Here is a 17,007-nt window from a genome sequence, read left to right as displayed (position 1 = left end):
AGGCTGCATTGCTGGGTGTTTGCTGCCGTCCAGACTTCAGAAGGCTCACCAGCAAGTTTGGGCATGCCACGCCCCTAGGAGGTGCCCTGTCCCACCTTGGCCAGCAGGCATCCCTTCCTGACTCGCCCTCTGTCTAAACTTCTCTGTGGGTGCCTCCAGATGTAGGAGGGATTCAAATGGATACTGGGAAATTTAGGTTTGCACAACTGCCATGGGTTAAAGTGCTCTGTCGCAGTAGCACACCCACTGTTAAAAAAGAATCTTACTTTTTGTGGTTAGGAAAGTGATGAGGGAATGCACTGGAATGTGTGGAATGAATGGGTGATTAATGGATAGGTGTATAAACTCCCCACAACCAAATCAGGGTGAATGCTTGTTGTCATATAGCCTCCCTACCAGCAAATTGAAACGAGGTCTCTATACTGACCAGGCATCATCTAACCTCTGTGGAAAGATGGAGGAGAAATTCATTTCAGTTCACCTTTAAAAGCAAACTTATCAAAGCTTCACTTTCCAAAAATAAGAAGCCAACCGAAACACTGCCAATTCAAAATTCACACTTCTCTAAATTTTGCAATGTGGTTCTGCAGCCAAAAAAAAAGTGTACAAAAATGCACACGGTGTTGTAAAGTGCTCATTTAACGTGTACATTAGTGAAAATAGCATACAAAAATGTCTTACATTATGGAACTTTGCTCCCTCCATCCAGTGGATCTGCAGGTTGCAATGTTAATGAACAGAGATTCATTTGTAGACTGTTTGTGTAAGATTAAAGCTGCAATCTTAAACACAGTTACCAATGAATAAGACCCATCAAACACAATGGGATTTGCTTTTATTTATTACCTGTTTTTTTTAAATAGACGTAAATAGGGTTGCTACAAAGTGAGCAGTATTTATCTATGTCGCGCTTTTCCATGCAGCCTATTAAAAGCAAGGAGGATATTGTGGAAGGAGAGGGCAGAGTAGCAAAAAAGCAACAACCAAAGTTCATGGATTGAAACATTTTTGTTTTAAAGCATAGGAGTCTTTAAGCTCGGACTGTACTTTCAAGATAAGAATGCTACTGGGCAGGCAGCACCTCAGGCTGCTGCAATGGAGAGTGGGCTGGCTGCTTGATAACACCACAGACAGCCCTACTTCTGCCCCATTTCAAAGGAGCTGGGTCCGAGTGACTGGGTCCAAGAAGGAAAGTTGGAAGAACAAGCACATGTGCGCACGCACACACACACACACACACAGAGATGACGTCAGACGAGGCAAGATTGGAAGAACAAGCATGTGTGTGTGGCCAACACACAGGCAAGATCAAGGAGCAAGCACACACATCAAAAAGCTGGTACTCATGAAAAATTATCAGTATTTTAGTGCACATTTATCTCAATATACACATTCTGCCTGCAATCTTGCATAACAAGCATATCTTTGCAAAGGCTTGGATGGACAGAAATGTCCCTCTGCTGGCAGAGGGAACTCTGGCAGCAGGGGTATCCATCACGAGGCACTTAGACCTAGTAGCCTGCAGAAAGATCCATGGGCACAGATCTACCTCCGTCCACCAGTAAAGGTAAAGGTAAGGGTACCCCTGCCCGTACGGGCCAGTCGTGTCCAACTCTAGGGTTGTGCGCCCATCTCACTTAAGAGGCCGGGGGCCAGCGCTGTCCAGAGACACTTCCGGGTCACGTGGCCAGCGTGATGAAGCTGCTCTGGCGAGCCAGCACCAGCGCAGCACACGGAAATGCCGTTTACCTTCCCGCTATAAAGCGGTACCTATTTATCTACTTGCACTTTAAGGGTGCTTTCAAACTGCTAGGTGGGCAGGAGCTGGGACCGAGAGACGGGAGCTCACCCCGCCGCGGGGATTCAAACCGCCGACCATACGGTCGGCAAGCCCTAGGCGCTGAGGTTTTACCCACAGCGCCACCCGCGTCCCCCGTCCACCAGTGGCAGGTCCCAAAACAGGGTGTTCCAGAGCAGTTTGCTGAAGCCAAGCATTCCCTCAAGAAGCCCTGGTATCAGGACCACTAGCCACCAACCACAGAAGACTGGAGTTGGTATGGTTATTCCTCACCACCATCACCAGTTGGCTTACCAGTTGCTGGAAAGCACAGGAGAGGCGGGTGCTCTTGCCCTGTGGTGCTGCTTGGGGGTTTCCCACAGGCATCTGGGTGGCCACTGTAAGAACAGGATGCTGGACTAGATGGGCCATTAGCCTGATCCAGCAGGCTCTTCTTATGCTCTTATGGGCAGCAGGATTCAAAAGCATAAAGATCCACTGGGACTCTTACCAGGAAAACCTGCGCGCGCGCGAGCACACACACACACACCTTACACCCTAGGCAGTGTGAGCCAACGGGGTCAGGAAGTAGTGGACTGTTTGCCACTTCACTTCCTGATTTAGAATTGCTCTGTTAATCTCTTCCAAACATCTATAGTAAGACTAGTGAAACGGACAAGAGAGATTCAACACTTACATTTGAAAAAAGGAAACAAAAAGTGCTTGGTTTGTTTTTTTTAAGGCAGCAAAAATAGGTTTGTATTGGAGATCTCCATCTACTAGTGAGAAAACGGTAAGCTAAAATCATGAAAACAATGTTTCCTCTATTAGTAAAGAAACAGCAGATAAGAAAGCGGTCATGAAGTGATTTAATATCTCATCCACTATCTGGCTACGTAAAATAGTCAGTGCAGCGATGAATGAAATGGCACGATGATGTTTTGAGGTTGTGTGTGAATTTACTTGGGAAGGAACCACAGGTGGATAAACTTCAGGTGTGTCATGAACTGCTGGCATTCTTCCTTTTTATACAACTAAGGCTGTACTCCTACACCCATTTATCTGGAAGAAAAGTCCCATTGAACTCAATGGGACTTACTTTTGATGTGACATGTACAGGATTGTGCTGCAAGGCAGTAATCTTATGTATGCTTACTACAGAGGATGACTCAGTGAATGTAGCAGGATTAAACAGGTGTAGGATTAGGGCCAAAAGGCTGGTCAGACAGCAGTCAGATTAGTGTCACCCTGTGATCCCATGCATGCTCCCAATTGGGCAGGACTTGTTTATGAGTTCGTTTCATTTATGAATTGCTTCCTGTGAAAGATCTTGAAGGGACAGATACATATATAAAACGTTTTCATTTCTGAAAACAGTAACAAGGTCATATAAAATCCATTTCAAATCCAATACAGAAATGTCAGCTGTAAAAGCTTGTCCAAAAAAGGAAGGTCTTCAACAGGTGTGAAAAAGAGGGCATAGGTGGCATTTATCTCAAATGTAATGGGAGGGCATTCCAAAGGATATGTGCCACTACACAAAAGGCCCAATTCTTACATTGTATGGAACAGGCCTCCTGGTGAGATGGTATCTGCAGGAGGCCTCCTTCTGCAGACTGCAGTGATCGGTTAGGTATCACATTGGTGAGGTAATCTTTTAAGCATCCTGGTACCAAACTGTAGGGGGTTTTCTACAGCACCTTGAACTTAGCCAGGTAGCTAATTGGCAGCCACTGCAATTATTTCAGGAACAGCAGTGTGATGCCAATAGTCTACCCCAGTGAACAGTTGAGTTGCTCTGTTGTAACTTCTGGGCCAATCTCGAAAGACCATCCTGGAGGCTACGAGCACATGGTATCATATGGTAAGCCTGGACCAGGACTACTTCATGCTTCCCCAGCTAAAGAATACTTGAACACAGAATAGCATGCCACCATGGGGAAGAGTTGTTGGGTAAGATTCAACCAATGGCTCCCATAAGTGGAAGCCCATGCAAGGACTGTCTCTTGGGCAATAGAACTGTCCTCCTCTTACACCCCCCCCCCCCAAAAAAAAATTTGGCTCAGGGAGTAATTGGGAAAGTTCCCAGAGCAGCATGCAGGAGAAGGAAAGATGGAATTGCTCTGACTGGGACCTCGCTGATGGAGATCTGACATAGCACAATGCTGGATTTGTCCCACTCAGCCTAGCTTTCTACTTGACCTTATAGGACGGTCATGTGCCTTCCTGAACAGAAGAGGTTCTTCTGCCTAAAGGGATATCCAAGCTATGTCCAGTTTGAAGATGAAGTACCATAAGAAAGAAGATCTAGAACCTTGACGTTGTCCATCAAATGGACAGCAGACTGAGTAGGCAGACCGGGGTGACTGTAATGTATTAAGTGGCTACACATTGCATTTCTAAGTGCAGAGAAATTGGGCTCTTTTGTTTGTTTTGAGACAGGGAGGTGGTCTAGGCTACCTTTTAGGGCTATATGTAGGTTAAGCGAGATAAACCCATGTATGCCATTCATCCTGTTGCCCGACTCAAAAACAAACTGGTGGCAGATGCAGATTTTGCATGGATTATTTATAAAAGGCAGTCGGTGATATTCAGAAATTTGACAATAGGCGGTTGTCAGATTGGACAAGACCTGTATTTAATTTAGGGAGAAGGAGGCCAAAGAGAGAAGGGGTGTGGTTAGAGAAAAAAGGTACTGGGTGGGCCATTTCAAAATGGGTCCCCTGTCATCTCAGGCTCACAAAATCCTGGATCCAGCCTTGTCTAAACAAACAAAAAGAGCTACATGGCAACGATCCCTCAATTTTACGCCCTTGGCCCCTCAAGCTTCATAGCTTGCATTCGTGGGAGAGAGAAAAGAACCCAACAAGCTTAGATACCTTTATTAAGGAAAAAGGCCTTAGAGGGATGAGCAATGCATTGAAAAGATACAGTTTATAAAGCCAGTCTCCCTTTCCTTTGTCAGGATTTCGGTGCACACTAAATGTCTCAGGCATAAAAAGATGTTTTCCACATGGTATCAATAGGCAAACCTCAAAGAAGAAGAATATACCGCTGCTAAATTAGCCTCCAATGGAATTTGGGTTGGTAACTTGCATTCAACGCTGAGCAGGACCGACACATTGCGGCAGAAAAAGGTAAAGGGCAGCCTCCACATTGCCGCTTTCTGCCCTCCCCCCGCAGCCTGGTTTACCGTATGTCACGAAAACAAAATCCAGGAACCTGTTTTATGCTCCTCTCATTTACATGGTTGTTATTGCTCATTCAAGCCGTACCACTCATGTGATAGTGTTTATTTCATCTGTCACATGGAGGGAGGAATTGGATTAGCTCTTCAAAGCAGTTTAAGCAATAATGAAAGGCAGAATGAATTTCTAGGCCATTGGAGGCCAACTTGGGAGTTATTATAAAGCTCTTACTATTCAGAAGCCCGGATTACGAATGAACCTGGCTCTTCTTGGCTTTATGGGGAGGGTGCAGGCACGTGCAATTCCCATTATGTACACCATCTTTAATAGACCAGACAATGCAAAAATGCAGAGACGCCCGACAGGGTTCTTACTCTGAGGCAAGATTTAGATTTTATATTTATTACGAGCATGTACATTGTATGTTCCTTTAGTTTCAGGAAACAGCAGTACAAAAGATTAAGCACTCCTCTTTATGGAGTGAATATACAACTCTCCCACTCTCATCAGGGAATCTTCAGTGCTTACTGGCTATATTTAGCAAGGCTATCTCAACCCTAGCTAACCCAAAGCAGTGTGAGAGTGCCCAAAAGGAATTAGTTTTGATTAAAGTATATTTTAGTTATGCAAACAATTAAACACAAGGAAAAATATGCCCATCTATCATGGACTTTCATGTAACCTGTTCAGCATTTCAGCATCATCTACAATTTGAAGTGAGGTGTCTCTGGTACGCTGATGGCATCAAGCTCTATTTCTCAGTTTCATCAAATTCATTTGGTGCGGCAGGAATGCCAAACTGGCGTTTAGACTCAGTAATGGCTGGATGAAGCTTCCTCCAGACCAGATGGAGATATTGCTAGCAGTGGCTCATCTCATCTGGGAGGGGGTGCTCAACCTATTCTGGATGGGGCTGTACTCCCTCTGAAATATCCAGGTGTCCAGTCTAGAGGGTGCTATCTTCTGGGGCCCCGTCTTTCGAGACCCAAATGCAGAGCACAAAATGTCTTTCAGCAACTCCCTCCTGGACAGAAACAGGCTGGCCAGTTATTTATGTTCTGACAACAGTCCATTTAGACTACTGTAATATGTTGTGCTTGGGTCTGCCTTTGAAGACTGTTCAGAAAGTAGACTACTGTTATATGCACATTCCCAAAGGCTAGACTTGAATAGTTACAGAAAGGGAACAGTTCCCCAAAATTCAGTATATCCTCCTTTCCAAACAAATGCAATTAACCAACTGGTATGGACATGCTGGGGCTGCTGACACTATAGCAAGCTATGTCTTTTTACACCACTACTTAGTCTACTTTATGGGTGTTAGAGGACAAGTAGGTAGTAAGATAAGGTATTGGGGAAACATTTAGCTCCTCCAAGGCCTTCCCCTCATCCCTGTGCTGGTCCATAGACCTCCATGCTCCTGCTGTGTGATAACACATTTATAGGTTGGTCATTTGGGAAGTGAGGAAGGGGGGGGGGGGCGTGTTTCCAAGAGAAAAACATAGGGAGATGAGATTCATCATGCAGGCCTTATATAGCTTTCCCCAGTGTTGGAGAACACAGTATCTGAATAAATTTTCTTTTGTTGCTACCTCATACCTCATAATGCAAGTTCTCTAGGTGACCTTCAACAATTAGGTTCAAAGCTAAATCAAAGCACAGCATACGATAATGCAAAACAAATACAATATGAAAATCACACAGCAAAGAAGACAATAAAAGCATACAAGTTTAGTAAGGCAGCCTGCTCTCACGACGGGTTTAAGTGTTGTATTCCAATTTTTTTTTTGTATACTAGCCATTTTTGAATGAGGTGTGGTTTCATGCATTATAAAAAATGTAATTAAGCAGAACTAACCCTTCCAACAAACTATGACTAAAACACAGACCAGTTGAAATAAAACAGACATTCAGAGATGGGAAGTGGAATTAAAAAAGGAGCTACAGGTGTTACACGAATAGATATTACAAGGTGTTAAAAGGCCTGGGAGAAACGGAATGCCTTTGGCTGGCACCAGAAAATGTTAATGTAGGTGCCTGATGAGCAACAAGGCATTGCTGCATTTGCTTTAGAATCTACTATATATGCTTTTTAAAATTATTTGTTTGTGCACCATGCATTTCAACAATTCTTAAGATTTCCCAACTTTTGCATGATGTTTCCTGAGATCAAGAATCAGATCTGTGGTATACAGTTGGATGCCATTCTGAATCAAGATGGAAGACTAAACTTTCCAAAAGTGCACTTTCCAAAAGTGCACTGAGTTTTTGGTTTCTCAGAATCCCTGAGCGACACTGGCTATGAGGCCAATAGTGATAGATAAACTCAAATGCAGCTGTTCACACACAGACACAAAGCTCTGTTTTAACAGTTGCTTCATTTTGGGCGGTTACAATTTTTCTTCCCACTCTGCTCATCTTCGCTGAAAGCTGTGGATGTTCTCTATCTCTAACATCACATTCGAGCTCCCAAAATCAATGGCCCCTTGAATGCTTTGAGTGTAGTGCAAGGCTCGGGCAGGAGCTGAAGGATTATACCAACAGGAAGATAACATTATCGCTGAGCTACAGGAGGAGAAATGCAGTGCATCTTTGCCATGTACAAAGGATAGAGCCATTAGCCATTCTAATTTTATGCTCTGCATACCAAGTATTTCCTTAAAATTATCAGAATAATATATTGCTCTGTGTGTTTATTGAAAGCAATAGATTTTGCAAGTCCCAATAGCTAATTAAATATTTACTGCCTAAGAATATTTACTATTTAATAATAGTTATTAAAGTAGGGTGATAATAAAAAAGAATGGCTGTTTTGCTGATACTTACCCGGCATAGCTAGATAATGTACTGCAACTTGGGGCGACAGAAACACAGCCATGCTATCTGATGGCAAGTACCAGGGAAAAGATGCTTATTGCTTCTGGAAGCTTACTCCGTGGTTGCACTGTATGTGTTTTCTGGTTGTTGATTATTATTTTTTTAAGATGCTAAATTTAATACTGGTTGAAGTTCATTGAAACACATTTAATAAATAAAATGAGATTTACTCGTTCAGGCTTAATAGGTTTGGGAAGTTATAGTCAATATTTATTCACCCCCACCTCCAACTACAAAATGCTCTAAGGGTGCTATTGCAATATTTAAGACAAAACGTTCCTTTAGTGGTTTCCTTTTCTCTGTAATTAGATGCAATGATCAGATTAGTTTCTATTATTTTGCTTGCTTTTCTTTGTCAGCAAACAGCAGTTATTACAGAGGACACTGGTGCCCATTTCATTTTTTCCAAGGTAATGACCATCAAGCAAAGTCTTACCTGATGTAAACAAGGTATCCTGCAGGTGCATTCAGGAGTCAGGAAAGATGCTACCCACGCCCTTTCCCTGCCTCTGATGAGGCACTGAGAAATAAACCAGTGCTAATGATGCACTAATGAAACAGATGCTCAACATATCTCATTGCTTTCATGCATGGCTGACCCTTCGGCAATCTGGCTTCCTAGAAGCCTCCTGGCTTGAGTTGACTGCCAAGGTAGACTTTACTGAAGCACACAAAGCAACATGTCATCTCTTTTGCTTGCATCAGAGAGTCATACAAATGATGTATCTGGCGTTTTTCAATCAGCCTGAAATTTTGTGTGCTTCCTTTGGTGCACATCACTTTGAGGACAAACGGCATTGGCAAAGCACACAGACGAGTTAAAAGCAAAAGTTCCAAGGGCAATAATTGTAAAAGGAACTGGGCTCATGTCTAACTTTGCCAAGGCCTAGATTTCGCTCAGCTTCAAGCACCTGTACAACAAAATTTAGCATATCAGAATTCGTAACTGAATTTTCACAGAATGCGTTTCCCAAAACAGATAAATCTTGCTCCTTATTTGCCTCTTTTGAGACATCAGCAAAATGCACCAAAGAGTTAAGGCAAAAGTCCCAGAGAGAATGACCACAAAGGAACTAGGCAGGCACCTCACTTTGCCAAGGCCTAGATTTGACTCGGATTCAAGTACAGTGAAATTTAGGAAAGAACTATTTGCCACTCTGAGGCAAGCCTTGAAGCTACTTTTATTTCAGTGGGTGTTTTTAAGATTGGACTTCTCTTTTTTTAGTTTTATCCTACTGTTTTTTTCTGTTGTCTATCCATATATTGAAAACAATCCCCTACCTCTCGGCCCACTCTGCCTGGTACATGAAGCAGGGCCACTTCCTATTTCCATTAATCAGTCCCCCAAATTGTTCCCAGAACAAAACTCAGGAAAGACTTATTATAGCCATGTTGCCCTGCAAATCAGATACATGCACACTGTCTCAGAACATGCATGCCTGACTTGTGAGGAAAATTATAAAGTCTTATCACACAGAGATTTTATTCATGACTTGCAGAAGCACTTCTAGTGACCACAGAAGCAGCAGTTTTTCAGACAGACACACTTGACTTTGATAAGGAAGGCTTGTGAGAGAGATAATGTTGTGTTTTGGATAGAATTTCAGACTTGGGCTGGAGAGAGGTGGCTTCAAATCTCAGCCACGAGGTTCACAGAGTGGCTGTGCATAAGAGGTCTACTTGTGTGAAAAATGTAAAGTCATGGGAGGGATCCACCAAATATCATCTCTTTTCAGAATAGAAAAGACATATTTTGGTTTTTAATAGAAAAGACATATTGCGGTTTTTCCAACCACAGAGAAATGATCTTCTGTGAGTTCCTTTCTCCAACATGGATCACTTATTTCTACTGGTGAGCCAGCTGGATCAACGTCTCTACAGACTTTCTGCCTTTCAGCCTAACCTCTCTCATATAGCTGTTGTGAGGATAATGTGTAGTAATCTGAACAAATACAACCCTGAGGATCTTTGAGGAAAGGTGGGGTACAATGTTGAACCAAAATGCTGTTGGGGTAACATCCCCCCCATGAAATGTCCACTTTCCTTTTGGTGATTGCCCCCCATCCCTTTGCAAAAGGGTGCAAGTTTTCACAAGGGGTGGTATGTTGGAATGTGAAAAAAGAGGGAACTGGTCCCCACTGCTACCACAACTGAGCTGACCTTGATCCAGTCACATACAATAGTCTAGTTGGGGTAGGATGGGGATGGGGATCTACACCCGATTACACATTCTACTGAAAGTAATGTGGTGTGGATTCAGTTTTCCAAGTGTACTGCATTGTTGGAGTGTTGTGGGTATTGAGGAGTTAAACACTCTGTGCTAATTGTGAACGCTGACTCAGGAGCATGTGATGACTAAGCATCACGAGACATGGGGTGTTGCCTAATTGATTCCTTGCCAGCTAGTATAAAGACGCATGGGTGACTTCCCACTGTGGTTGTTGCTTGTTTGGCTCTTTGTTAGTTGGTAGGGATGTGAAGAGCTGACGGCTTCTCCCTGAATGTAATTCCACCTGTGTGCCGTGTATCCTGAACATACCAAGACTGCTTGTTTTACAATGCTGCAAGACTGCAACTAAATAAAGCCTTTCTGAAAATCCAGCTTGATTCCAGAATGCTTTCTGTGGGGTTCTCGTACATCGCAACATGCATTACATCACTTTCATCCACATTGGCTTAGCTATGCACGATTGGATCAAGTTTTTTAAAAATGCCACACAGTGCTGGTGGGTAGTGATACTAACAGTGCAGTGTGACAACTCATGAAACTTAGTTATGGTTGACTAATCAATGGAGTGAATTCCCTCCCCCTCACCATTCAGAGTGAGGGCAATGGGGGTCTTCATTTGCCTTTCGTATGGCCATCACATAGCCAAATCTGACTAGTCGCATGGTCCTATGACATCCCCATAGTCACTATGTGGTGTCTGTTTGGCTGGAATTACATAGTCAAGAAGCCATTTGAAGTTCAAAAATTTGGAACAGTCCTAGGTACAAATGTGATCTTGATTTAAGACTTTCCAATCTTGTGTCGGTATACATGCAGTATGACATAGGTACTACAAGATGACTTACTGGACACATGAAAAACAATGGGGGAATTATTATTATTTGCATTTAAGCATAAGAACATAACAAGAGAAGCCTGCTAGAGCAGGCCAGTGTCTCTTCTAATCCACCATCCTGTTCTCACTGTGACCAATTAGATGCCTACAGAAAGACAACAAGCAAGACCCGGGTGTAAGAGCGCTCTCCCTGCCTGGCAGTTTCCAGCAACTGGTATTCAGACGTACACTGCCTTGTTCTAACACATTTCCCCCCTCAAACTCAACTTGGCAGGACTGCATGGAGAAAACACTGATTTCTCAGCCTAGTTTACACCTGACAACATGAAACCACCGAAGCTCTGATCCATAAGTAAGTAAGCAAGCAAGCAAGCAAGCAAGTAAGTAAGTAAGTAAGTAAGTAAGTAAATCTGGTGAAGGTTGTTTCTAAGATAGAACAGAATCTTGGTTCAGGTTCCACACCCTTTTCTCTCAGCCATACTGAGGGGTTTTAGGATATTATTTTCACGCCAACAGTAAATAAAGACTGTCACAATTCTTTCCAAACAGGTCAGAACTGTCTTAGACTATACAGGGAAGAAAGCAGAGAATGATACACGGCAGAAAATAAATTGGTACTATTTCAGAAACTATGAAAGTGTACATTGTGCAGAAGCAGAGGAGAATAAATATTCTCCCCATACTGAAGAGGCTGCATGAAGAACAGAATAAATAAGGTTATCTTCCTGAGAAACCTGTGGATGATACGGTGAGGCATCCCCTTAACAGCTTATCTATGTGTCTCGAAACAACTTAGCTCAGCATGCTACTATTATTTTAACCCACAGCCCTTCACAAATTCAGTCTATTTCAGCTTCGCTTACAGTTGCAGTGACCTTGAGAGATCATGAAAGAGACACAGCCTGACTTCCTCACACTCCTGTTATTTTGTGATTTGGGGTGAGACAGTTGCCTGTGGCTTTCTCCTAAAGACACCTGGCTAAAGCCATGAGGAACTGGACACTGGCCAAAGTCCTTTCATATGGCACGGTCACACTGCAAAACCAAGAGCTGCTCAAGCAAATCACAAAGGTTTCTTCCCCTGTTTACATCAACACTTGCCCATTACTAAAGTTTATCACTGCCAGCAGTTTAATGGACTTAAAGTGCCAAGGTATTGATGGCTATGAAGTAGAAACTATTTTCCCTGTAAATACTGTAACAAAGTCCACCGCGTTTTCATTTGTTTCCCAAAACCAAGCACCGGGAAAGGGTTTGGCGAATTTCCTTCTTTCTGGAATGGCTAATAATAGAGGAAGATCCTGTTGGGAGACTCAGCCTGCAATCCTGAGCACAATTAATAAGAGAATAAGCCCCATTGAACACAGTGCGATTGACTCCAGAGTAAATGTGAACAAGATTTATCTGCCAGGCAGTAGACATGTTCGGGAAACGCAATTCAGTAATGGAACTCTCTCCCTCCCTTTCCCAATGTATCACTACCCTTTTGCTCATAATCTATACATAAATGCCTTAGCGATTTTTCAAATATTTCTTCAGAGATCAGCTGTGTCTATTCTGCGTCCCAAATATATTACTCAATTGTTATTCACTTGGGAATGAGAGGCAGGTCGTTCCATTTCCCGTCGTATGTTGAATGGTATAAAATGGACTCAGTGAGCATGCTACAGCTTTTAAGTTTGTAGAGAGTGTTTGAAAGCTGAACTCTCTCCCTAAACCCAAAGAACCACAAAGCAGCTCTCTAAACTAGACAATCGCCATTAAGTGCTATTGTTTATTCAAAACCGAGGGGCAGTGTATATGTGGGGGAGAGGGGAAACCAACATACGGAGGTCGTATTGTCCTTGCGAAATCTCACACAGGCCTTTAAAAAGGTAGAGAAGATAGATTTTTCCTGAAGCCAATTAAATGAAGATAAAATAAGTATCGAACTGTTCTGTCCAGATAGGCACCTGTGAGCAACCTAAATCTCACAGCCTGTGATTCCAAGCCTCCAAATCATTCAGCTCTTCATAACCTCTCGGTTGAATTATCTGAGAAAAAATTGGGAGATAATCCCAGTGATTTCCAGGCAAAACCCTACTGGGCTCTGCATGTGATATGCAGGCAGGCTGGAGCAAGCAAGGATGTGAGAGGCAGAAACAAAGGGGGAGGATAGTCAATACTTTGCACTTAGTATCTTTGTATCACAGGGTAGCAAATTTATAGACCTTTAAAAGACTTTGCTTTCCAAGAGCCTTACCCCGTGCTGAAATGATAAACAGGATATCCTCATCCCGTTTGTAGTACTGAGGCTAGCTAATAGGTCAAGTGTATGAATCAATCAATTAATTTACTCCATCAGGATTAGGGTTGATTTTGGGAGCTCTCTTGCTCTAACCTGCTGACTCAAATCCTTGGGGTGCAGTTCCTTCCAAAAGAGGAGGAAAAGCCAAACCTAAGAGCTGCTATCTCCCTTTGTAAACTTGGGTTTGCTTCCACCTGACCCCTATTTAAAGTGGGAATGTGGAGAAAAGCCTAAAGCTACAAACTGGTTAACCACTTTGGTTGTAAAGGATGGGCAGGGTATAAATTAAAAAATATATATTAATTAATTAATAAAGAATTATTATTATTATTATTATTATTATTATTATTATTATTATTATTACACCGCCCATCTGGCTGGGTTTCCCCAGCCACTCTAGGCGGCTCCCAACCGAATATTAAAAACAAAAAACAGCATTAAACATTAAAAACTTCCCTAAACAGGGCTGCCTTCAGATGTCTTTTAAAAGTCAAATAGTTGCTTATTGCCTTGACATTGCTGGGAGGGCATTCCACAGAGTAGGCGTCACTACTGAGAAGGCCCTCTGCCTAGTTCCCTGTAACCTCACTTCTCGCAGCGAGGGAACCGCCAGAAGGCCCTCGGCACTGGACCTCAGTGTCCGGGCTGAACGATGGGGGTGGAGGCACTCCTTCAGGTATACAAGTCCAGAGATCATGCAGCTCCTCTGGCTACGGTAGTCTTGATGACATGACAAATAAGGGCAAGAGAGAGGTAAAGAGGCAAAAAGCTAGCAAAGCAACCACAACCAGAGTTGGTCAAGAAGCCAAAACAGGAGATCTTTCCTGCAGAGATAAACCTGTGCCCAGCTGACTAGAGGCAGGGCAGATCTGGAGGGCGGAGGGTGGAATGGCTCCTCATCTTTCTTCTTGCTTCTGGTCCACAAAAGCAGCTTCTCAGCACCCTGTTTCTCTCTCTCCACAAAAGGTGGCCAGTGGAGACAAAGCCATGAGAAAGATGTAGGCCGAAGAAAAAGGCTGGAGTGGATCTTCTACCTGTGTCTGTATCTGGACGTCACAGTGAAGTGATTGGCTCCAGAGGTGGCAGTCTGCTTCCTGTCTCCTTCGTCTCTCCTCCACCACTGCTTCCCTGCAGATTGTGGCAGCCGAGGGAAACAGGTGGCTACCTCATACTCTCTTCTCCTAGCCACAATCCCCGTTATTTTTATTAAAAAAATTAGGGTATGTCTGGGCACACACCTAGGATAAAACACTCAAGTAAAAGACAAAAGAAAGCAAATGCAGGCTAACTAATGTAAAATGGAGCTTTGGTGTTATTTGCTAAAGTAACACCTAGCTCACCACGCCATAGGAATGCACATCTCCTACGCTGAGAAGAGTCTAGTCTTTCAGGCATAAGGCAGGTTGCTTATGTTTCTGTACCAAGAAAGGCAACGTGGAAGAAACGTGGTCCAACAAAGATCATGTCGGAGATAAATTAAAAAATCAGTGCTACAACAAAAATATGCTTTAATTCCTCTTCTGACGCTCTTTTCTGTAAAAGAAAGACAAGCAACTGAAGCCAGGGCAAGGAACTGGATATCCCCCCCCCAACCTTATTTCTCAAGGTGCCCTGTATATTCAAGGGAATGTAAATGAGATTCCAATCCGCATTCTGTCTTCAGTAAGCCGAGTTCCCCCATTATAGTTTATTGAACTAGATGCATCAGACCATGGCTGCTTTGCTGCTCTTAACATACTCATAACAATACAATATAGTTGAAAAGGTAAGTTATTTTTACAGTCTCTCTCTCTCACACACATAACACATTGGTACCTGAATTTCATTGGAATGACTTGTACTATGCATAGAGCCTTTGTGTAGGCCAGTCTTATATGCATGTAAATACGAGGAAACCCAGCCAGCACCAGAACGAAAGGAGATGTCAGAACCCTGTTTTAACCCAGCCTCAGTTACTCCTATTACAACAGGAGTTGTTAGAATAAATAGTTTAGGATCTCAAAGGGTAGCGAAGGTCATGATTTAATGAGCTAGCATTTTGGCAACACAGCTTTTGAATAAGCAAGGTTGGTTATTTCCCACCAGCAGGAAATATTCAAGGAGATGGCTGTTATTCTTTGGCACCATCGGCTCCATTTCAAGAGCTCCACAATCTCTCCTTGTCTCAGCGAGCATGTGTGAGTCAAGTGCTGAATGCTGCCAATTTCAATGGAACTCACTGTCTCCGTTCCACTCTTACTTCTGTTCTCCCTGCCTTCCTGTGATGAATGGGTGTCTGTTGCATCACCAGCCAAATTGGAACATAGAGAGCCCGAGTAAGTACTTAAGAACACTGCTTGATGCACTACCCTCAGTCAAATTCATGCACAAAATAACTAGAGATGCAAAACAGCAGGTATCAGCTGCCTTTCTGGATTCTATCAGTCAGTAAGGACAACCACCAGCACCACTTAATCTACATGCCAAAATTCCATGGAATGGAATGGACTGGCCTTTGTTCAGCGTTGGAGAGAAAACAACATATAGGTGAATAATTTTTTAAGACTGCCCTGTAATCAAAATTAACAGGTTGTGGTCTGGATGACTTCCATATGTAGAACTGGGTGTGGTGTTGACCTTCACCTGTAACAGCAAAATGTCTTGGCTCAACCCTGTGTCTTTAGTTCTCAAAGCCCAAAGCCAAGGAGCATAAAGAAGGCCAGGAAGACAAGATCCTTGGGGAGACTTTCCTGTACTGTAACTTAACTGTCACAAGATTGCTGGTCGTTTGGAAATCGTTTCATTTCTTTCACATGCTGGGATATCAGAATGGCCCAAGCAGGGGAGCAGTAGAGGAGGCAGGAGAAAGATTGCCCAAGCCCTGCATGGCGCAGAAATGATGAGTAGTTTCAGAGTTTATAGTGGCTTCGTCTAGCCCCTTGCTGCTCTCTTCTTGTGATGCTGCCTGGCTGCTCCGCATTGCCTCTCCATAGGAGCCAAGAAGAGAAAGGAGTTTTGGATTGGTTGGTTTTTGCTTTTAAAGAAAGGAACCTACCACTCCCAGCTTTTAACTAGATAGATAAAGCAAGTCCCTGCCTGTCACAGAGATAGCCACTGTTGCAGTTCAAGTTGATAAGTTTATTGTTTTAGCCAACACTTTTTTTTTCTAGAAAAAAGGTACTGGTACTGCTCAGCTGCAAGCGAGGGGGGCATTCTGCACATGCTCAGAGGCACACTGCTCTTTCCCTGCCACATGAAGGGAGAGCAGAAAGCTTTGTTTTAAGCAAGTTTAATTATGAAGTTGCTTCATTCAGCTATTTGGAGGCAAACGAAAAAGGCTTCAACAAACTACCACTTTCTCTGAAAGCTTCAACAAGGTTTAAAGTGGAATTGTGAAAACAGGAAACTGCCTCATCAGCCACACCATCAACCTCAGTATTATCTTTAGGGGGGTTTTCTGCCGCCAAATCCAGCCAGCTGCAGCCAGTAGGGGTCAAGGGTGGTGGGGATCTGTACTCTAGCACCATTTGGCAGGCACCACGTTGCCTACTCCTGGTCTGTTCAGACTGGAAGCAACTTTTCTGGGAAGTGGGATGTTCCCAAGCCTACCTGGATGTGATGGGAATTGAACCTGGGCCATTCTGCAGGTACACTACAGCCACACCTCAGCCCATCCCTAGCTGTTGAGTCTTGGTGAGGGGCACAGGATTCTCTTTCGATAGGGCTTCTCTGCATTCCTATCTGACTGCTGCAGCAGAGGGAAATAAGAGGCCTGCGAGGAGCAACAGGAAATGAGATGCAATTGCTGCCTAAACTGGCAGAGATTCGGCACTG

General features: G+C 43.4%; 1 protein-coding gene across 3 annotated transcripts in view; it reads right to left on the bottom strand.

Moving 5' to 3' along the window:
* The window catches only part of LOC310680482 (transmembrane protein 263-like), a 296,399-nt gene that overhangs the window by 135,804 nt on the left and 143,588 nt on the right, over positions 1-17,007 (bottom strand). Inside the window, exon 1 of one of the 3 annotated variants that reach the window (XM_083447170.1) lies at positions 7,792-7,923. The exons of the other annotated variants lie outside the window; for them this stretch is intronic. Within the exon in view, the coding sequence (XP_083303296.1) occupies positions 7,792-7,843 (52 nt within the window). The 5' untranslated portion in view covers positions 7,844-7,923. Of the gene's footprint in view, positions 1-7,791; positions 7,924-17,007 lie in introns of those variants that run through there. 3 annotated transcript variants of the gene reach the window in all.

This window comes from Podarcis tiliguerta (genome assembly GCF_965153285.1).
Source record: "Podarcis tiliguerta genome assembly, chromosome: 1".
Taxonomy (NCBI): domain Eukaryota; kingdom Metazoa; phylum Chordata; class Lepidosauria; order Squamata; family Lacertidae; genus Podarcis; species Podarcis tiliguerta.
The sequence above is the reverse complement of the archived record's forward strand: the minus strand, read 5'-3'. Positions and strand labels throughout refer to the sequence as shown.